Source organism: Ceratocystis lukuohia (assembly GCF_044167205.1).
Source record: "Ceratocystis lukuohia strain C4212 chromosome Unknown Supercontig4_pilon, whole genome shotgun sequence".
Taxonomy (NCBI): Eukaryota; Fungi; Ascomycota; class Sordariomycetes; order Microascales; family Ceratocystidaceae; genus Ceratocystis; species Ceratocystis lukuohia.
In genome coordinates, this window is record NW_027263523.1 from 62,790 (window position 1) to 83,628 (window position 20,839).

The 20,839-nt window shown below is 49.5% G+C and overlaps 6 protein-coding genes across 6 annotated transcripts; 4 read left to right on the top strand and 2 right to left on the bottom strand.

Moving 5' to 3' along the window:
• Nucleotides 1-733: 733 nt before the first annotated feature.
• HOO65_040012 (Ubiquitin-conjugating enzyme E2 14) lies at nt 734-1,267 on the top strand (the record flags this gene model as incomplete). Its single annotated transcript, XM_071003043.1, has 2 exons — nt 734-760; nt 839-1,267. The coding sequence occupies 2 exons, from the start codon at nt 734-736 to the stop codon at nt 1,265-1,267; spliced, it is 456 nt and encodes a 151-aa protein (XP_070858855.1).
• A 1,037-nt stretch (nt 1,268-2,304) lies between these two features.
• Nucleotides 2,305-4,638, bottom strand: HOO65_040013 (GTPase-activating protein gyp3; the record flags this gene model as incomplete). The annotated part of the gene is made up of 1 exon (XM_071000543.1): nt 2,305-4,638. The coding sequence occupies one exon, from the start codon at nt 4,636-4,638 to the stop codon at nt 2,305-2,307; it is 2,334 nt and encodes a 777-aa protein (XP_070858856.1).
• A 14-nt stretch (nt 4,639-4,652) lies between these two features.
• Nucleotides 4,653-6,365, bottom strand: HOO65_040014 (GTPase-activating protein gyp3; the record flags this gene model as incomplete). The annotated part of the gene is made up of 1 exon (XM_071000544.1): nt 4,653-6,365. The coding sequence occupies one exon, from the start codon at nt 6,363-6,365 to the stop codon at nt 4,653-4,655; it is 1,713 nt and encodes a 570-aa protein (XP_070858857.1).
• A 4,364-nt stretch (nt 6,366-10,729) lies between these two features.
• Nucleotides 10,730-12,066, top strand: HOO65_040015 (uncharacterized protein; the record flags this gene model as incomplete). The annotated part of the gene is made up of 3 exons (XM_071002841.1): nt 10,730-10,839; nt 11,495-11,631; nt 11,795-12,066. 3 exons carry the CDS (start codon nt 10,730-10,732, stop codon nt 12,064-12,066), a joined length of 519 nt encoding a protein of 172 aa, XP_070858858.1.
• Nucleotides 12,067-16,806: 4,740 nt separating this feature from the next.
• On the top strand, nt 16,807-18,003 carry HOO65_040016 (Allergen Fus c 3; the record flags this gene model as incomplete). The annotated part of the gene is made up of 2 exons (XM_071002877.1): nt 16,807-16,809; nt 16,906-18,003. 2 exons carry the CDS (start codon nt 16,807-16,809, stop codon nt 18,001-18,003), a joined length of 1,101 nt encoding a protein of 366 aa, XP_070858859.1.
• A 1,218-nt stretch (nt 18,004-19,221) lies between these two features.
• On the top strand, nt 19,222-20,260 carry HOO65_040017 (Aldo/keto reductase; the record flags this gene model as incomplete). The annotated part of the gene is made up of 3 exons (XM_071002935.1): nt 19,222-19,238; nt 19,312-19,795; nt 19,871-20,260. 3 exons carry the CDS (start codon nt 19,222-19,224, stop codon nt 20,258-20,260), a joined length of 891 nt encoding a protein of 296 aa, XP_070858860.1.
• Between the last annotated feature and the right edge of the window lie 579 nt (nt 20,261-20,839).

Sequence of the window (20,839 nt, forward strand, 5' to 3'; positions counted from 1 at the left end):
AGACAATCTTAACTGTAACCCACTGGAGCCTCTGTAATAAAGCTCACCTGCCGCCTAACTTGGAGCTTTAAAGCGCAGCCTAGCCTTTATTGCTACTATTTTGCCCCTCCTTTACGACCCCTGCCCCTGCCCCGCCTTGTCCTTGGCCAGGGTCTAGCTAGCCCCATTGGCTGGAGGGCGGGAGCGCAAGGGCTTGAGGGGGCTTTGGCTTTGAGGAGGGGGCTTTGTTTCTTTCCCTTGCTATATTCCAGTTTCATCAAGAGGCAAGAACAAGTAAATGCAAGCAAGAAGCTGCTGCAGGCTATTGCTATAAATGTTGCTGCGCCTGCCTTGGGCTTTCTAGGCGAGTACAGAAAGGCTTTCGATTTTCTGCAGTTGCTGCTTTTGATTTCCATTTCCGTCCAGCTCCTTCCTTCTCTGCTGTTCTTTTTCTTTTTTTTTCTTACCAAAGCTTCCTTCCTCATTTGTGCTGTGAGTTTTGGTTGAAAAACCTCACTGGCTGTGAGGCCCTTTGCGTTTTTCCCCCTTCTTCTTCCTCTTCTTTTCCTCTTCCTCTGTTATTTTTATTCTCGCCTCCCTGATTTCCTCCTATCATTCTTTCTGAATTTTTCCCTATCTCTATTCAGCCCCCTATTACTTAGTCTTTGTTTTCTTCATCATCGTCATCGTCTTTTCTACCGTTCCCCCTCCTCGTGTAACATCCATTCTTTCTTATTGTCACAAGTTGCCCGTAATGGCGAGTACTAAGCGCATCAACAAGGTACCGACCGTTCTTCACCTTTGCCATCACTTTGCGCCCGCTTACTGACCCCATCCTCCTTCTCCCCTCCCCCTCCAGGAACTCGCCGATATCACGGCCAACCCGATTCCTGGTATCTCCGTCTCCCTCCTCAACGACGTGCTCCATACCTGGGCGTGCACCATCAGCGGTCCCGAAAACACCCCCTACGTCGGCGGCGCCTTCACCATCCACATCATGCTTCCGACAGACTATCCCTTCAAGCCGCCAGCCGTCAAGTTCGTCACGCGCATCTACCATCCCAATGTGACCAACGACGAACAGGGCAGCGTGTGCCTAGGCCTCCTCAAGAGCGAAAACTGGAAGCCCAACACGCGCGTGGCTTCAGTGTTGGAAGCTATCCGTGCGCTGATGATTGAGCCTAACGCTGATGATCCGCTAGACACTGCTATTGCAAACCAGTACCAGACTGACCGTGCGGCATTCAACCGCGAAGCTGCAAGCATGACAAAGGCGCACGCCTCTTAAACGAATAGGACAGCGCAGATATACCCCAGACCATTTGCTGCGGGGAGCAGGTGAGGGGGGGCACATGATAGCATTCATTGTGGACTGACCCGATCAGGCATCAGTCACTATCAACATTCATCATAGACAGACAGACGCTTTTGCGATAGACGGCCACGCCCATAGATAGCGGGGGGTGGCGGAAAACAAACTGTGGAGAACAGCCTCTCATTCTATTTGGTCATGTTGCGACTCCCCTTATTAGTGTTTCATGCTTTTATTTCTTTTTTCTATCTTCCCCCACAGATGTACATTGTTATTCGCCAACATCTTCATGATATCACAGCTTCACAGTATTTAGGCCTTCCTGATACCGCGTGCAAGAAAGTACTTGACGGATACGGCCATGAGAACGTGTGTACATATATGTATGTATATGTGTATGTGTGTGTGTGTGTGTGTGTGTGTGTGTGTTTGCTATGTATTGGATATGGCAAAGCAGTCTATATGATGAGAAGGAGGATAAGGACATGTGAAACAAGGTGAAAGGAACAAAGAACAGGGCGAGGAAACATGATGAACGCTTATGGAACAGTAAGAAAGAAAGGGCAGTGGGGCTGCAGGTAGAACAAAAAGGAACAAACAAAGAGAGGGAGAATAATGAAAGAATGACAAAGGCGCTGCGCACATGAAAACAAGATAAAAATCACTTTTTGTAGATTTTGAAGATAGGCATATGGTATGACCCAGACAAAGAAAAACGAGGAGAAGAAAAAAAGAATGACAGGAGTAGCGGTGAAAAATGGAGGGAGATAATGAGGGGTATCTTGAAAAAAAAAAAAAAAAAAAAAAAAAGAAAAGAGTAGAAAAGAAAAGAAAAGAAAAAAAGACTAATGCCAGAAAACAGACACTCACAGAGGAGGCAACTATGCAAAGGACACTTTCTGAGAAAATGGTCAAAGTCATGAGAGAGAGAAGAAAAAACAGAACAGGGGGGGTCCAGTCCAACAAGAAAAGAGAGGCTGCATTGTCTCATCCATCTCTCGTCCTATCCCGCATCACACATGCGTGCCTTGTCTCCGGCGTGGCCCCCCAAAAGGGAGAGCCGACTTTGCCTGGGTCGGCTTTGGCTCAGCCTCAGCCTCAGCCTGTTTCCGGCGCTCAACCTCGCCTAGCCTGCGGGCTTCAGCTCGTCTTTCGTCAACCATCTGCTGGCTAACATGGTTGAAGCCGCCTCGGCGCCGAAAACACAGCTCGAGAATAGCATTGGCATCAATCAGGCGTCGGGGAAGGCCCTGCACCACAGGGAAAATTTCCATGGGGTCAGCCGTGCGGATCTGCGTTTCACCAGTGCGGAAAATAGTCATGGCGATGCGGAAAAAGGTCTTGGAGCCCTCGCAAAAGAAGACATCCCAGACACGCAGGGTTGTCTCGATGGGCAAAACGCCAATAAAGCAATTCATAAACCACGAAGTCATGAACAATGTGATGGGCGGTAGCCGGTCACCCAAAACACTGTTAGGGTCCCGCTTCTTGGGACGCGCCTTGCGGGCGGCACGTGCACGCTCAACAACAACTGCTGCTGCAGGGCGCATGATATCGTCGTCCGGCTCGGCAGCCAGTTTATGAAAGAGATCGGGGATCGTTTCACACAGGCACGACATCATAACAGCTAAATCCACCTTGGATCCTTCGAGACTTGTTTCATGAGTCCCGGGAAGATAGAAGCGTGTAATGACATTCAAAAGCCAAAAGCAATGCTCCTCTGAGTCGATGAACAGCAGAAGCAACCCAGCCAGGAAATTAAGGCTTTGGCAGTAGCCAATGGCCGGGTTGTGGACAGCAAACGCCAGGAGCACACGTCGTAGGGCTGAGATTATGGGCGTTTCGACATTAGAGTTGGCGGCCTTGTCACCCACCATGTGCTTCTGGATCTCAGCCGTGTTACTGAGCGCAGAGATGCCATTAGGCCGGAATTTGATGTTGTCGGGGAAGGTGCGGTGCAAATCGCGCTCGATAGCCTCCGAGTCAATGTCCTTGGCCTTTTCCTTGAGGAGCTGGTCGTAGAGGCCTGAGTACTTGGCCATGATAGCAGGCCCGCCTGCATAATAGAACCAGGCCGCACCACGCCACTCGGGCGGAATGCCCTTGCGCACAAAGCGCTTAGTCTTGGCATTTCGTGCGGGAAATCGTGTAGGATTCTCCGTCATCAGCCCGTTTTCCTTCATGTAGGCATTCCACTTTTTGCGGCGCCGGGCCAGGTATTGTGTGTAGCCTTCATTCCATTTATCATAAGCCTCTCGTGTGATATACTGGTTTTCCTTGCGGAAACCGTATCGATCGCGGGCAAGAGGGTCTTCGGGCTTAACTTGGGCTGGGGCCGGCTGCAAATCAGGAGGTGGCGGCGTGGGCGCACGAGACAGGGGAATGTTAATAGTTGGAGTTTTGCTCAAGAGCGTTGGAGAGCGGAGAGGGGTTTTCAGGTCGGAAGAAGCCTTGGTGTTTTTGGCTGGAGCATTATGAACAAGACCAAGGGATTTTCCTGAGTCCCGGAGTTCGGGATTTTTAGGCAAAGAAGCCGACATCATAACCATATTTGGTGGGACAGATGAAGACCTTGGGCGAGGACGGCGAGGGCCGGGTGCTCTCTCGGGCAAAAGGGCGTTACTATCGGCGTTCTTGCTGCTATTATTGGGAGAAGAAGAATCGGAAGTAGGTGATGTTGTAGATGCCGCAGCAGTAGTGGCAATGGATATCATAGGCTGCCGTTGCTCACCCAAGCTGGTAATTTGGTGGGGTGTGGGCTCCAGAGGAGTTATGTTGCGGCCACCAGAACGGCGCTCATTGGCTTGATGCTGCGAGGTAGGGCGAATGGAAGAAGCGTCCGAGCCAGAATTTGCCCGGGCATGGCGATTATCGTGAGAAAAGGGCTCACCATTCAAAGTGGTTTGATTACTAGAGTCAACGCTACTAGGTGGAGCATCGTAATAACGCAGATCGCGGTCATCATGATGGCTATTTCTAGTATTACGAGTGGTGCCATATGTTCTAAAGTTGATGTAGTTGTTGTGATCGTGGATAGTGTTGGAGGCTTTTCTTGAGCTAGCAGTGGAGTTTGAGTCACCGTTCTTGCCCTTGCTCTTGCCATGCATCTGTTCGCCATGCCCGTAATCGTCCTGGTCCTCATTGACCCCTTCAATGTCCGAGTCGGCGAAGCCCTGATAGTACATGCCCATGACATCGTCGACAATGGAATCATCCTGAGTTTCATCATCGTAGAGTGAGCTCACAGGGGTGCCCTTAGTACGAATGCTACTTTGCTCGGTACGGGAGGTTATTTGGGTCGAAGAAGCTTGCGATCGGAACGAGGAACGAGAAGCTTCTTTAGCCATCCAGGGCTGTGGCATCACGGGCGATCTGGTGGAAAAGTTTGGAATCCCAGGGTTGCTATTGCCAAAGCCGCTACCAGAGCTGGCCATTGTAGGGCGGGATCGAGCAGTACGAGGGTCGTAATATTCAACAGCTGAAGCAGACGACATAGCCGACGAGTTCGAAGCGGTGCGCGGGCGGGGCCACATTTTGCGAGACGTAGCCAGAGAGAGAGACGAGGGGGAGCCTTCAGATGGGTTGTGGAGAGGGGGGGAGAAGCAAGGGTCGAGATTTTAGAGGTGGCAGTTGTGATAGGCGTGGCCAGCGTTGGTGAGAGTAGGGGCGGCGTTATTGGCGTTGCTGTGGCGAGGCTCGAGGCGGAAGTAACAGTGGTCGCCGATGCTGGGTTGGATGACGATGTCGATGGTGATAGGCTGGAATCAGGCCAGGCAAACGTAGGTCCGCCACGAGGCGAGGAGGCTTCGGGTGTTGCAGATCGAATGCTGTATTTACGAGGGCGCGAGAAGTTTTCAATTAAGGCGGAAGGCGATTGGGCGGGATTATTAGACAGTGGGAACGGAGAGACTTTCTGTTGGTGATGTTGCTGCTGTTGCTGCTGCTGCTGCAAATTGGGAAACGGACTATGGCCGGGAGTTGTTGGTGAGGGATATGAAGAGATGTTTGAGGCTGAGGAAGAAGCAGCATCGCCGTACTGGTGATGATTATGGGAGTGCTTAATGGTTAGCTGTGGTAGTTTGGCAGCAGGGGCAGCGGTGGTGATAGTAACAGGAGCGCTGGTGACGATGCCATTTGCAGCCGGAGTTGGGGTCGAAGTTGGAGTTGCAAGTGCAGTTACAGTGGTGAGAGTAGGTTTTGTAGCCGTTGTAGTGGCAGTGGACGTAGCAGAAGCAGAGACACCTACTGCACCAGCAGCGGCAATAGAAGAAGAGGATGACAGTGATGACGAGAAAGAAGATGCACCATGGGGACTTGCGCTGGCAACGCTGCTGCTAGAGCCAGAAACTGCAGTGTCAAACTGGGCGAGTGTTTTTGTTTGTTTGAACTCTGGTTCTGCCCCTGGCCGTCTTGTTCTGGTCCTTGTTCTTGTTCTTGTCCTTGTTCTTGGTCTTGGTCTTGGTTCTGCCTCTGGCTCTGGCTCTGGCTCTGGCTCTGGCTCTGGCTCTGGCTGCCCTGGCCCTGATTCCAATCCTGATCCTGATCCTGATAACCCCAACCCCAGCAGGGATGTGTCTGCTGTTGTTGTCTCAATTATCATCTCAGCCAAATTAGAAGCGGATAAAGGGCCCACAGAATGCATGGAATGCACAGAGTGAGGCCTGGGGTTGACAGAGACAGAGACAGAGGCAGAAGCAGGAACAGATTGTGTGGGAGCCTGAATCTGAGTCTGTGCCTGTGCTTCAGAATCCAAGGGTGGTGAGGTCGCTTGGCTATGACCACCATGAGACAATGAAGGTGCAGTGGCAGCAGTAGCGGTAGCACTACTGCTACTGCTAGTACCACTAGTGTTTCTGCCACCACTATTGCGACTACCGGAATAGATGACGCCGTCGATTGATCTAGATCGGGGCCGGAATTGCGACAGTAGGTCATTGTCATTGTCATTTTTATTATCGTTATCGTGATCGTTGTCGCTATTGTTGTTATCGCCATCGCCGGACTCGAAATAGCCGACATTGTCGTTAGGAGTGTTTCTGCTACTTTTACTAATGCCGACGATAGGTTTTCCCATGAAGCTTTGTGCATGAGCCCATCGAGGCATCATATTCCCTCTAGGATTAACGGGTTTAGGCGCATGCGGGGGTGGAGGAGAGCAGCGGTTGTGATTGAGAAATAGTGCATGATCGTCAAACAAAGGGGTTTGGTGTTGGTGTTGTTGTTGGTGTTGGTGTGGGTGTGGGTGTGGGTGTGGGTGTTGATGTTGGTGCTGGTTTCTATTCTGCTGCTGATTATGCTTTTTCTGCTGCTGCTGCTGCTGCTGCTGCTGCTGCTGTGGTGGTGGTGGTGGCGACGGAATTTCCCCATAAGGCCGTCTGTGGTCCAGATTGCCACTACTATGATTACCAGCTACTGCTCTCCGGCTGTTGTCGTCAGATACTCTAGGCCCAGCCTGGGTCTTAGCCCCATTTGGATTTGGATTTGGATGTGAATGTGGACTTGGACTTGGACTTGGACTTGGATTCGGATTTAGATTTAGATTTGGCCCCGGATTTATATTTTGTCGGTGCGGGTACTGCTGCTGCTGTTGTTGGCGAGAATAATGTCCAAACTCACGGCCTTGCCGATATCGTTGGTGGGCGGACATTTCTCTTCCTGTGAAGGATAAGAAAAGAGGATAGGAGGAAAAGATGAAGGATGATGAGGAAGAAACGGAGGATCGAGGAAAACCGCTAGAAACACAGACAAAGCAAGCAGAGCCCTAAGCCGCAAAACCTCAAGCCTCAGTCGGACAAGAGCTGTTTTGGCTATTCTGCTAACTAGAGAGAGAGAGAGAGAGAGAGAAAGAGAGAGAAAGTTGCCGCACTACTGGCTAGGCTTTGTTGTTGAGGATAAGAGCCGCTAGGGACGACAATGACAAAGGCCGACAAGGAGCCTGTGAGTGTTGGATTGAGGAGGCGGTTTTGTTCAGGTCATGGTCAGGCCAAGGCAATGCGAACAGAGAGCAGCCTATGAAGCCATGTAAAGAGGGCGAAAGAGGGGGAAGGGAGAGAAAGAAAATATCAAGGAGAAGGAGGAGGGGTCCTATGTGTGCATAGTTATTTGTAGCTGGTGGTTGGTGATTGTGTGTGAGGTGTGTATTTTGTATTTTGTGTTATGTGTTGGGTTGCTTGGCTTGGCCAGAACAGGACGGGACAAAGGAGCACAAACAAGAACGCTGAGAAAACAAATTGCAAAGTGGACAGAGAGGACAGAGAGGACAAAGCCGCCAAATAACGCAGAACAAGAAAAATAAGAAGCAAAGAAAAAAGCACACAGCCAAGATCTTCAGCCTTGGAAATTCTATATATCAAGGGTTCTATGGACGCAGGAGCAAGAAGGCTACGAATTTTTCACCGAAGTACAGCCCAAGGGGCAGCAACTGCTAGGACTGAGCAGAGTAGTTGCCAAAAGGAAGAAAAAAACATATAATCAAGAAAACTCAGTCTACGCAAGGATCAACACGGCATGCATACACACTTACTGCCAAGAAGGAAGAGGAAGAGGAAGAGGAGGGGGAAAATGAAAAGAAAAGAAACGGAAGAGAGAAAGAAAAAAGGAAAATAAAATAAAAATAAAGAGATAGCCCGACAGACATACAAGCCCTGGAAATAAAGCAGCAAAAAAAAAACAAAAAAGATCACAGCCGAGAATAGAATTCGGGCAACTACCCCAACTTACAAGGTCCTATTCCCCTTCCCGCTATTTAGGCGGCAGTTGCTACCAAACATTGGACCAACAGCAAATGTCAAATTTTGCACTCTGCGCAGGCCGTCTTGCTATCTTCTACGCTTCTAACCTTCTATGCTTGCTCTCCCAAGAAACAACGGAACTAAAGACGGCTCGACGAGACAAAGAGACAAAGAGATGAAGAGCCAGAGAGACGTGCGTACTACCAACCGCGAACTGGGAACTAACAAACGGCGTGGCCGCTAACTAATAAAAACAAAGCACGACAGCAATCAAGGGAGAAGGCCCAGCCACACACGCACGCATACACACACATACATACCCACATACACACCTACACCTGCGCCTGCATCTGCATCTGCACCTACAGCTCTACACACATATATTGGCACAGCTCAACACCAACTAACTGCCCTACTCACCTCACTACAAGTACCCACCTACCTGCAAAGCTTCCTCCTCGATCTCGTTCTCCTCCTTTTCTCTCTTTTCCCATATACAGTGCAGTACAGATGCCGTCATAAACAAAACACAACAGCCAATAAACAAACAAAAACAGCAAAACAAAAAAAAAAAAAAAAAAAAAAAAAAAAAAAAAACAGCGCCCCGTTGCACACATGCAGTGTCACGTTCTCATTCTCGGTTTTCGTCTTGCCTTGTCGCCCTGCATTTTACACCCTGAAAATCACAGCACGCACTCTCTGTGCCGCTTTCCTGCTTCCACTGCCTAGCCTGTGCTGGCCTACTTACCTCCGCTCTCTATTCATATTAATCTCCAGCTCCCTTTCCTTGCTTAACTAGCTCAAACACAGAAACCCCTCCCCTTCCTCCCTGGGCCCCCTTCCCTTTTCCTCGGCCTATACCCCTACCCTGTCTTAATCTAAATTCGACCCTTTTTCTTTTTCCTTCTTGTCTTCTTGTCTCCTCTTCTGTTTCTATGAAATCCACGGTCGGCTGCTGATACCGTCAGCAGGCTTTGTCTGCGTCCTGTCTCATTGTTCTCTTTGTTCGTCGCTCTTGTTTTTCGAGCCCTGTGCTGTATCGCCAGCTCTCTCTCTCTCCAATTCTTCTCCTCTATTCTTTCTATTTCCAATGTCCCTTCCCCCTTCTCCCCCCTTCCCAGCTGAATGGTAGAAAGCAATTATCCCATCCCTTCATAAGTCAAACAGCCCCTTCTCGACCCTCCCTTGTCTCCCGCCTTCCGCCTTCCCACGGTGCATGCGTCTTTACTTTACAACCCAGCTCGCTAAATCTCGACTGGGTTCTTTACTTGTCTCTTACCACGCCCGTGGCTTGGACACATGGGCAGGCAAGTGGACACAAAACCTGCATTATACCCATTTCTGTAGAAACCATCAACGCCTCGCCACAACACAGTATTACACAATTAGCATTTCCGCCCTGCTTGGTGCTAAGCTACGACCTGCTGACAATAACAGGATAAGGCTGACCCTTGACTGTTTTGTGTCGTCCTTGCTCTCTTCTCCTCCCCCCTAGCTGAACTTCAGACTTCTGCAAGTGTCTTTATATTCAAGTACATAGTTACACTGCGCTCCATCCCTATGCCCACGCTTCCAGTATGCGCATTACGCGTATCCAGAACCAAGACATTGGTGGCAAAACATCGCATGCTATCGAAGACACTTTACAGGTTCAAAACATGGATTGTGGCTTGGGCGCTAACCAGGAAACATGATGCACTAGTTGGTGCTAGCATCCATCGTTCTTTATTCTGAGCACAAGGGTTTGTCCAGATACAGAACATAGGGTTACAGCACGCATTTAGGGTACGCAAGATAAGGGTTGGCACCCGTGCGTGTAACCCTTGTTTTAACTCTCACACAGTATGAATGCTGTCTCAAGCATTATTTTTCCACGGTAAAATCGGAGGTATCCAGAGCGTATCTCGGCCTGCAGAGTTAGCTTGCGGGGGAACCTGAGGTGAACTCCGCCTTACCTTTGGGGTTGCTAGGTGCACAGTATGAGGCACGGCTGCGACTTCGCTAACTCTAAATCCGGTCGAAACATGTGCATTCATTCAGCTTACACGATTGCTAAGCGCTCACAACAACCGAGCTTTGATACTGCGTTTTTAGCCCTCACCTCGCATATCCCATATCTCAAGCCTAGGCCATGGCCTTGCCCTGCACGAATAGACGTCTTCGGCCTTGATTGTCAGCGTGGTGTAGACAAAGAAAAATAAAGACCTCGGGCATTGTGGCCGGTTGCTAGCCAGTCACTAACGTCGTCGTTTCACTGTACATAGCTGGCTGCTTGAAATGGAACGAGCGGCCTCTGTTGCTAAAGAGTGCTGACAAGGAGGCGGTTCTATAGTGAGGGCGACGTAGGATAAGTAGGGTAGTAGTCTATTATTCGCTCTCTCTTGTGCTTGCGTTCTCTCCCTCTCTCTACCAAGCCGTTCTTGGCAGGTGTCTTTGCGCAGTTCCGTTAACTCATTTAACTGGCTGCATATTTGGGGGAAGGCTTGCGCTCTTATCTTGGCCTCTTGCCTTTCTTCTCTGCTTCCCTCTTTTCATCACTTTGCCAGTTTCAAGAAAAAGGACCAAGCTATCATCCGAATCAGCTCTGTCGCCGAGCTATTTTTTCTTTGCCATCCCTATTTCTCTTTGCACATCACTTTTTTTTTCAGCGATAGCTGCCGTATACCGAACGAGAGATATTTGAACATTCCACGCGACTTAACTAGAAATGCCTTCTACGCGCAAGAGAAAGCAGGACGATAAGGGCGAGGAGGAGGACGATGAGGAGCTCCTGTCGCTCCCCGAAGATGTCTCCGACGACGAGGAGGAGGATGATGAGTAAGTCGTGATATTTGCGCCATCCAATGCCTTGAGCGAAGCGTCCAATTGCTATTTCCCTCCACATTGCGTGTTTGCACATTCCCACCATCAATCGCTCTTTGCTGCGTGTCGCCCGAGATACAGGCGATGCCATCTTACTGGCGCCTTGCAAGTTCTGCTTGGGCTAGTAGCCGGGAGAGCGTTCTTAGTCTCAATCTTGTCAATGCTAATTTCAGCTCCAATCTCGATTCTGATCTTCAATTTAGACCAGACCAGACCCCTAGTCTTGCAGGAGAACCAGTGGACAGATACTGAAGTATCTCCAAGTCGCCGGATAGCTTCAATTGCGCCTGCAACGCACTAGGGGAGCTGCGATCTGATAATTGGATGTGGGTGTCGCCACCTCAAGCTCGATTCGGTGGCGTGATCTGAGGTCGTGACGCAATGCGATCCGCGACCCGCGACTCGCGGCGCTGGGCAGAGCCTAAATGTCACTTGTTATGGCATTCGCCGTTTTCCAACTGAATCCGGCGACAAAATAGCCAAGTTCATGAGTGTGAGGGGCTAGTTAAGGCGTTGTTACACAGGAAATGACGTCGAGGGGCTGGATAGCTAGCCATGGTCATGGAGTTGACAGTCGAAAAACGAGACTAAACTAACTATACCCTGCTAGTTTTAACGAAGACGAGGACGATGTTTCTGATGACGATGATGACGAGGAGGATGGAGAGAATGATGACGACGGCGATGAAGAAACGGGCGATGAGAAGGACGACAGCCAGAGCGATGGTGCTGCTAAGCAGACCAAAGGTAAGCCTTGTCCAACGCGAGGGGCCTCTTCCCTCTACTTTCCCTCCGCCCCCGCGCGTCCTCTCTGTCCCTCACACCTCTATTCTGTGCTCCACTCCACTTCCCTCTGCGCCCCTCTGTCACCCATGGTACACTCTGTGTTTGCGCAAATGCTAACCCGAAGAAATTGACCTAGAAGACGATCCCCCGGTAAAGAAGCGGAAGATTGCGGCTGCCGTTGAGGACAAGGCCAACAAGGAGGCCGAGAATGCTCGTGAGGATGGGGACGGGAAGAATGATGGGGAGGGCGAGGAGAAAGACGATGTGCAGGGCGATGTGGGCTCTAATGATGCCGAGGGCAAGGCCGCTGTCACGGTCGAGGACGAAAAGGACAGCAAGGCCACCGAGAACAAACAGCCTGCCGTGGAGGAAGTCATTGATTCTGATCAGGAATGATATGACGTCGCTTCGTCAGTGGGCCGCCTGCGACCTAAAGTTAATTGTACGTGAATCATATCAGTTTTAACGCCGCTCACTTGGAATGCCTAGAATGGAATCGTTTTGTTGGGTTGTAGCTGCTCATCAACATTCTCTCCACTGCAAACGTATAGAACCCTATCCCGTATATGACTATGTTAGCGTGTATTATAAGCTCTTCTGCTTTCGCCACACGCCCGGAAATCTACGTCAGAATCAGCCATCTAGCAATCGGCGGCCTAGTCATTTCTCGGCATGTTGACATGTAGCTCAAGTCGTATGTGAAGGGCTTCTGTGCAGAGAGGCTGCACTTGGAGGTTTTAGTGCTCTATAATAGTTTATCTCAGCTATTAGGATGTGTGCTTGACCCGCGACTCCTCCGGAAAAAGCTGCCGAATCGACACTCGCGGAACCATCGACCGCACGGTGGTAGTCCAAAGCAACCCAAACAGGGGGGCTGTGGTGTCGGTAACAGCTACGCCGGCGCATGAATACATCGTAGATTACAAATCAACCCGCTTATCCGCTTTATGCGTAAATGCCGAAATTGTCGTATGGCTGGGCCCAAGTATCATCCGGAGTTAGGCGATTTTAGGCACCAAGCAATAATAATGAAAGAAAAAAAACTTTTCTCGGCTCGAGGATCAAAGCCAGCAGGTGGATATACGAGATGAGCGAGTGGACACCAACAAAGGCGAATCGCTGTGCTGCTGTAGAGAACCCTAAGGAATAGCATGCCAACAGCCTGATACATAGCATAGCAATAGGAGGCTAAGTGTCAAGCTGGCTTATCTCGTCCCAACAAGAGGGCGGCTAAGGGCCAAGTCGATAACATGTTTACGCTTGAAAACATCTGAGCATGTTTGCTTGGCTTGGCTTAGCTTGGCTTGGCCTGGCCTGGTCTGGTCTGGCTTGGCACTGAACTTGGCACACAAAATTTGGGGATCTTCTTCACGGCTCGGCTCTAGTCCCGCTGCCAGAAAAGCTTGGCTCTGGTAATAATGCTTCCAAAAGTCTTGGCATACTGTTTTCCGGTCCCCTTTCTTTTGCCTTCGATCTAGGTTGGGTCAACTTCCTGACCCCGAGGGATTGGCAGACCCCTTGAAGAGAAGACAAGAGGAGAGAAGGAGAGAAATGGGCAAAGCGAGAAGGAAGAGATGAAGAGAAAGAGAGAGGGAGGGAGGGAGGGGAGGGGTGGACAAGTGTGAGAATAGTTGCCTCTGGCCCGAAGAGTTTGAAGCACAGCAGCGAACACTCACAAACGAGCCACGCTTACATTTGTGCTACACCCCCCCTCTCCATTCGAATTCGTTGGATTTGTACATTTTCAACCTGAAGCTCACCTTCATCATTGCGTGCCACATCATTGGCTCGGTCCTTGGCCCCAAGCCCCTGGACTGTTACAGGCGAGCTAGGTGAGTACGCAATCCAGGTTTTGGAGAACCTGGCTAGCGAAGAAACGGAAAACGGGAATAAGAAAAACAAATGAAAGCAAATAAAATGAATGGGGCGGGGTTTACAAGAATCTCGAAAAGGCCATGTCCTTTTGACGAGGGCTATATCGAGGGATCCATATACATCCTTAAACATATGCCATGTATGCTAACAGCACAGCGCCGCGTTGAAGCTGAACATGCAATACTACTGGCAAGGAAGCGAAGACAAGACGGGCCGCAAAACCGCAAGCTCTTTTCCTCGCTGCGTAATCAACCATATAATAGGGCTTCTACAGCTATAGCAACTGGGCGGAGTTGGCCTGTAAGAAGGCGGTGTAACAGGCTCGACGAGATGAGTGATTGGCTATCCTGACACTGCGGACATGGAAGCAATCCGGGCAAAAGACGAGCAGGAAGTGATAGGCGAGAAAGAGGAGAAGTGGGAAGGGGAGAAAGGGGAAAGGAGAACAGAGGGGAAGGGGAAATCTGGAACAGTCCATGAAAGAAAATGAAAGGAGTTGAGCCAGGTCTTAGTATGAGTGAATTTCCGCTTGTCCTCTTCCTTCTGTTAGACTTTTTGGATTTCCCGTGTCCTTGGTCTCTAGCTGAGCCGCCGTTCACCTGTCTTTTCTGCCGCCGTATCGATGCTGTTGTCAATGTTTTTCGTCTGTAGAACCGTCATTCCTGATCTAGAGTGTTTGCCATTGTTCTGAATCTCACAAACATTCCGTCGTGCATCCTATAGCATGGCAAAAAAGCTTGGCATAGCTTTGAGGCGCCAACAACGTGATACTTTGGTTCTGTTGGACGATGGGGAAAAAGCTAAATGGATCTTGGCAATAATTTTATCCTTGCATATCAGTAAAAAAAACACGATCAGCAGGTAGAGGCCGCTGAGATCCGTGAGGAGCCTGCTGTCTCGGGATTGATTCTTCTTTTTACTGGTGGAAGCTGTGCGATTTTGGGAGGGGGGTATTCCTCAGTTTTCCTGGGACCCCTTTTGCCAAGAGAAACAAGAAGGCCAAGCTTTTCTGTCTTCGGATGCTAAGACTTTTACCGAAGATCATAGTAGAGGGAAAGGTGACACATAGGACGTCGACGAACAACGACAGGTCAAGTTTGCAAACACTGGCGATACTTACTCTCGCTGATAGGCAATGTCAAGCGCGAGTCGCAGAAGAGACAGACAAAGGTCTTCTTGCTGGCTGTACATGCATTGATTCTATACGAAGTAGGCCTCCCATACCCCCCCCCTAGTTGAGCCCATCATAATTTTGATAGTCCATAATGACACCAGCGAGAGAAGAATGAAGAATACTGGTTTGCTGGAACATTAAGCCACTTATTCTCCCCTATAGCGTTTTATGTAGGTCCGTCCTCGCATTGGCCAGTGGGTCGGGGGGGGGGGGGATCTATTGGCCTCTGTTATACTCGCTATGACGTTGATCAAGCGTTTATAATATATCAGCTTCAGGCAGGCACGTTCAAGAAGCGAGAAGTTACTCTATTTGGTAGAAAACCTCGGGATGCATGAGCCGAGGGTTCTTGAGCCAGCGGGTTCTCTTATGTCTGCTTTTTTTTTTTCCCTCTTTTTTCCCTCTTTTTTCCCTCTTTGCTTAGTTGTTGTTATTTTCTATTTGCATCTCGCTCGCTTTTACGTCTGCCTACATATAGAAAGCAGACGGGGGCGCTCTGACCCCTCCAATCCCCCAATGCTTTGGAAGTCGCGTTAGCGTCACTTCTATCTTCGGCGATCCAGCAGGACTCGGCGACGCACTACCTGCTGTTTTTGCATTTTGTTTTTAGTAGTTGCTGTTTTCTGTCTGATGTGATGATTGGTTTGGGCCTTAGTACATTATTTTGTATCTTTTTTTATACCTCTAGCGCTGTTCTCTACAGAAAATTTCCCTTCGTCTTTGTAATCATGAACCAGCCCAAATTTCGTCAAAGCTGCTCGCTGCGAGAAAAGCCCGTTCGTCCTAATGGCCTGCCTGGGTGTGTATGTGCGTGTCTCGTCTGTGGTGTTGTAGGAGAAGGGGGAGAAGAAGGGGAGAGGGGGGGGGGGGGGGGTGCTACGATCAAACAAAGGTCCGAGCGAAGGAAAAAGCCAAGACCAATTAGAGTCGTGTAGGAGCAAGCCCAGGTTGCCGACAAGCCTTGTTTCGTGCTGCCGTTGCTTCTTCTTTGTCAAACTCTAGCAGCACCAGATTTTCCTGGCCTAACACTTAATATCATGTGAAAGCTACTTAGGTGTGGAGAGCTCGAGAACTTGGGGTTGGGGCTACAAACCAAACCAAAGTCGATGCAAGCTAGCAGGTCTAGGCCGGGAACAACATGAGCACCAGGCAGCAAGTTGGTAAGCTATCAAGGCAAGCAATTTTGTTGAGGAAAAAAAGAAGAAAGCTACCCACTTTCCACCTCGTCGTTGCATTATAAGAAGCCCTGGGTTCCGATCCGATTTCCCATTTGAATTCCTGGGGGATTGCAAAAAAAGAAAGCTTCCTGCGGACTAGCAAAACAAAAAGAGTCCAAGAATATCGACAAACAGAATAAACATCAATACGCCCCCTTCCTCTGCTTCCTATAGCCCCCTCCCCCTCCCCCCCCCCCTTCCCCCACTCCCAGACTCGTCATTGCTGTCTGAGGTCTGAGCCAATGCAGTAGGCAGTGCTTATAGGCCTTTTTTTCCTTTTTCCTCTTGCCGGTTCTTCCATCCACCCCCGTCTCTATAGACCCTTGTGCTAGACGGCCATTTTATTCCGTCTCCTTGTGGTGTCCTTTCTCTTTGGTTCTACCTGGCCCTCTTCGTCTCTGTTTTCCACATCATCTGTCCTCCCTGTTTGGCTTTGTTTTCTTTTCTCCGAAGAATAGTTTACACTTCCATTTTGGAGTCTCTTCTTTTGCGGGCTGACGACCTTTATTTACATATTAATCTCCCCGACTTTCTGCTTTCTTTTCCTCCATCTCTCCTCTCTCAACACATTACTATTTCTTCTAGACATTATTACATCTTTTCTTTCCCTCCTCTCGCCATTTTTATATGCTTTTTCTTTTTTGGCTCCGTGCTTCTCGCTTTTCCTTTTAATCTTGTCTTTGTCTTGAACTCTATTTTATCTCTTTTCTACGTATTTTCATCCTGGTTATACATCGCCTTAGACGCTGGATTGCCAAGACTTTTAGGAACATCACACCGTCTTGGCAAACACATGTTAGAGCTGTATTGCGAAAGCCAAGCCAGCCCAAGCCTGTATATCATATTTTCGTCCTTGTTGTTTTCCCAAAAATGGTTTGTCTTTTTTCCTTTTCCTTTTTAATGCTTACCCCCCTCCCCCCCCCCCCCCACCCCCACCATTTCTCCCTTATACTAGTGACAACCACCAAGACGAACCATGGCTCTCTAACTACTCTTGATTTTTTCCTCTCTCAACAGAATCCTCACCAGTCCCACGCCGCCGATGGCACCTCCTTTGACCAGTTCCTCAACGGAGGCTATGGTGCAATGGAGGACCCCGCGTACTACTCCAACATGGGTATTTCCTCCGGGGGCGCCTACTCCGGCATCGCAACCCAGCCCCCCTACAACATGGCTACCTCTACTGTAGACAACCGCATGTTCCTTGGCCTCAGCCCCGTCTCGCAGCCGGGCATCGCTCACACTCTCAACCCTCTTGACATCAACAGAACTACTATTAGTACGAACACTACAGGTGACAGTAGCCATGGTAGCTGGGACCCTCGCTCAGAACATTCGCGGCCTGGATATGCCCAAACCCCTTCTGGATACCGTACGTCTTCTACGTCTGACGTTAGTAGCAGTGGCCGGTCGCCCGTGTCAACGCAATATGGCTTGTATGGCTCTGGCTCACACGGTCCCTCTCACGCAGAATCTTTACACGGTTTCCCGAACCACTCCCTCGGCCATGGATCTATACCTGGCTCTGACCATGCTGCTCTTTCAGCCCATGGCGCCGATCCCCGCAAACGCCAGCATGACTCCGCATTAGCTGCTGAAGAGAAGAAACGAAACGCCGCCCAGCTCCGCACCGCGTCGCGTGCCCCCAAGAAGCAAAAGACACCCACGAGACGGGACAGCGAGAGTTTCGAGGAGTCCCGGGCTCGCGAGGCTCACAACCAGGTTGAACAGCAGTACCGACACCGCCTCAACTCGCACTTTGAAAGACTACTGGCTACGATTCCAATGTCTGAGTATCACGGTGAAACTGACATGATGGCTGACGAAGAAGGTGGCTCGCCTGGTCGTCGGGCGGCCGCAAGAGCCGGCATTGAAAAGAGAATTAGCAAGGCCGAAGTCCTCGAGATGGGACGCACGTGGATTGAAAAGCTGACTAAAGAATGCGCCGAGCTGCGAAGCGAGGTTGAAGAATTGCGTGCAGAAAACAAGAAGCTCAAAGGCGCACGGCTAGCAACAAACTCTATGGAATGGACTTCTATGAAACACGAATGGGGGGGTCTTGATTAAGGGCATATCTGGATTTGATTTGTCCGTATTTCCTTTTTCTTTTTTTTTTCTTTTTTTCTTTCTGTTTACGTCCCTGGGTTATCTCGTATTCGGCGTTTTCTCTCTCTTTTTTTTCTTTTCTCTTTTCTTTTTCCTTTCTGCTTCTATCCTTTTTTGAGCGTCGCCAAGGGGAAAATTTGGTAGACCCAAGGGGTTATGAGTCCTGGCTATACACATGTTGGTTGGCGTTATTGGGGGGTGGGGGGTCTCAGGGTAGATGAAGACTTTAACGGCTTTTATTTTCTTTTATTTGGAGGCTTTTTGAGCTTGAAATTGTTTTGTGACACAAGAGAAGAACAGGTTTCTACTTGAATATAGTATCGATTTTCCATGTCCTGATCATAGTGAAATTTGTAATCAACAAGATGGAAGAGAGTCGATGTGATGTCTCTTACTTTCTTAGAAAAGATGTAAAAAGCAACTGCTAACATATTTTTGACAGTCCCGTAGTTACCATAATTAAGTGGTAAATACGTAGCACTTGCTTCCTTCTATACATTCTGTCGGAGTATGTTCGGAAAAACTAGCCCAGCGTCTAGTGCAGCTCCCAGTGGGGTCCTGTGACCTGTCTTGATTGATGCGCTTATATGCTAAGTAGTAGCATGGAGGTGTATAGCACAGTCATCGCTAGCATGCAAACACGGTGCGCTTCTGTCCTTCAGGAAGCTTGAGGAAGCCTGAGCTCGCCGGCTAATTATCCATATTCACTCGCGCTCCCACCAAAAAGAAATCCTCCTGTACAAAGGCGCCTTGTTGTCCGGCTTAGTCGGCTGAGTTATTAGGGTTTTGAAGAGACAGGCGGCTATATTCATTCTTACAGGTGCGGAAATAGAGGGGCTACGGGGGAAATAGTGGCCCTGTGTGGATAGGAAAGATAGGTGCTGGCGGATGACGGGAAGGAGGGACAGAAGCAGAAAGAAGCAAGAAGCTCGAGGCTACAAGCTAAGGTTGGCGGGAGAGCAATTGCATTGTATCAAAAGGGAAGGCGCTCATTACGTAGACCTATGTCGATGCATATAAATAGAGAGGGCCCTCGCAGGAATAAGGCCCTTGATCTTTGCCCCTCTTACTGTGCATCTTTATATCTCTTTTACATCGCCATCAAAGTAGTTTCTTCTTTCTTCGCTTCTTCTTTCTGGTTCACTACTCCGTCTTTTTTAACTCAACAGCTTAGCCAAAATGGTCAACTTCACTGAGTATGGCCACGTCAATCTATCATCATCGCTACTTCGCCATGACCTCTGCTAATGTCTTTGCAAACACGTATAGGAAGGTTTTTACCCTCAACACGGGCGATAAGATGCCAGCCCTGGGTCTTGGTACCTGGCAGTCTAAGCCCAACGAAGTCCGCCATGCCGTCAAGGCAGCCCTCGACGCTGGATACCGCCACATCGATACCGCCCTAGCATATGGCAACGAGAAGGAGGTGGGTGATGGGATCAAGGACTCGGGCGTCCCCCGCGACCAGATCTGGCTGACCACTAAGCTGGATAACCCGTGGCACAAACGTGTTGCCGAGGGTATCGACTCCTCCCTCAAGAGCCTGGGAACTGACTATGTTGACTTGTACCTGATGCACTGGCCCTGCAGCAGCGACCCCGATGACATGAGCAAGGTGTTTAGCGACTGGGACTACGTCGACACCTGGCGCGAGATGCAGAAACTCGTAGGCACTGGCAAGGTGCGCAACATTGGCGTGTCAAACTTTGGTATCCAGCATCTTGAGCGCCTGCTCAAGGATCCGCAAACTACGGTATGGTGTTTTTCTACGTCCAGAAACAAAGGGAAAGGAGAAATATCTAGCGTGCTAACCACTGAGACTCTCTAGATCACTCCCGCTGTTAATCAAATCGAACTCCACCCTGGAAACCCCTCACCCAAGCTTGTCGAGTATTGCCGATCCAAGGGCATTCACCCCACTGCCTACTCGTGCCTGGGCAGCACCAACTCTCCTCTCTACACCAATGCCACCCTTAAGCAAATTGCCGACTCTAAGAACCACACCATTCAGCAGGTCTTGTTGATGTGGGGCCTCCAGAAGGACTGGAGCGTGATTCCTAAATCAGTTTCTGCCAGCCGCATTCAGGGCAACCGTGAGGTCGACGGCTGGAGTCTTACCGACGAGGAAATGAAAACAATTGATGGTATTACGGACCGTTTCAAGGTGTGCGGCGATGCATGGATTCCTATCCGTGTGTTCTTTGGCGACGATGAGTAGGGGGGTGGGGAGACACGAGTGGTGGTAGTAGCATTTGCATTTGCGTTGAAACCAAATATCACTAATATCGAACAAAGATAAATAACACCGTAAAATGCAACCTTGAGCGTAATATGGATGAATGCCAGACGAAGAGAAATGTGCTCGGTTTTAATGACGAAAAAAACGGATGCTTAGCTGACTGGCCTGTGAATAAAAGCTATGTTGCATAGCCTCGCTGAATGTCTCCTAAAGCAGTAATCTTAGGAACTTAAGAGCTCCAATCCAACACTATAGGCAGCAGTGACAGAAACAAGAGTACTATACTGGCAAACCCAAAACGCTAATAATAACTTGTTAAGAAATAATAGACAAGAATCACTTACTGCGATAGATCCCAGCGTCTTGAAATTGTGATATTTCGCCTTCTCCCTACTCAGCCTAAATTTCACAAATAGTATGCTCTATGTCTTCTCTGCTTCATACACGAACTCTCGGCATGTTTGTGGAGCTCTGTCCATTCTGTCGGCCTTTAGTCACAAGATGTAGGCTGGTGTAGATCTGCTGCTAGTTTACATGCATGAAGCGTGTGTCTAGCGC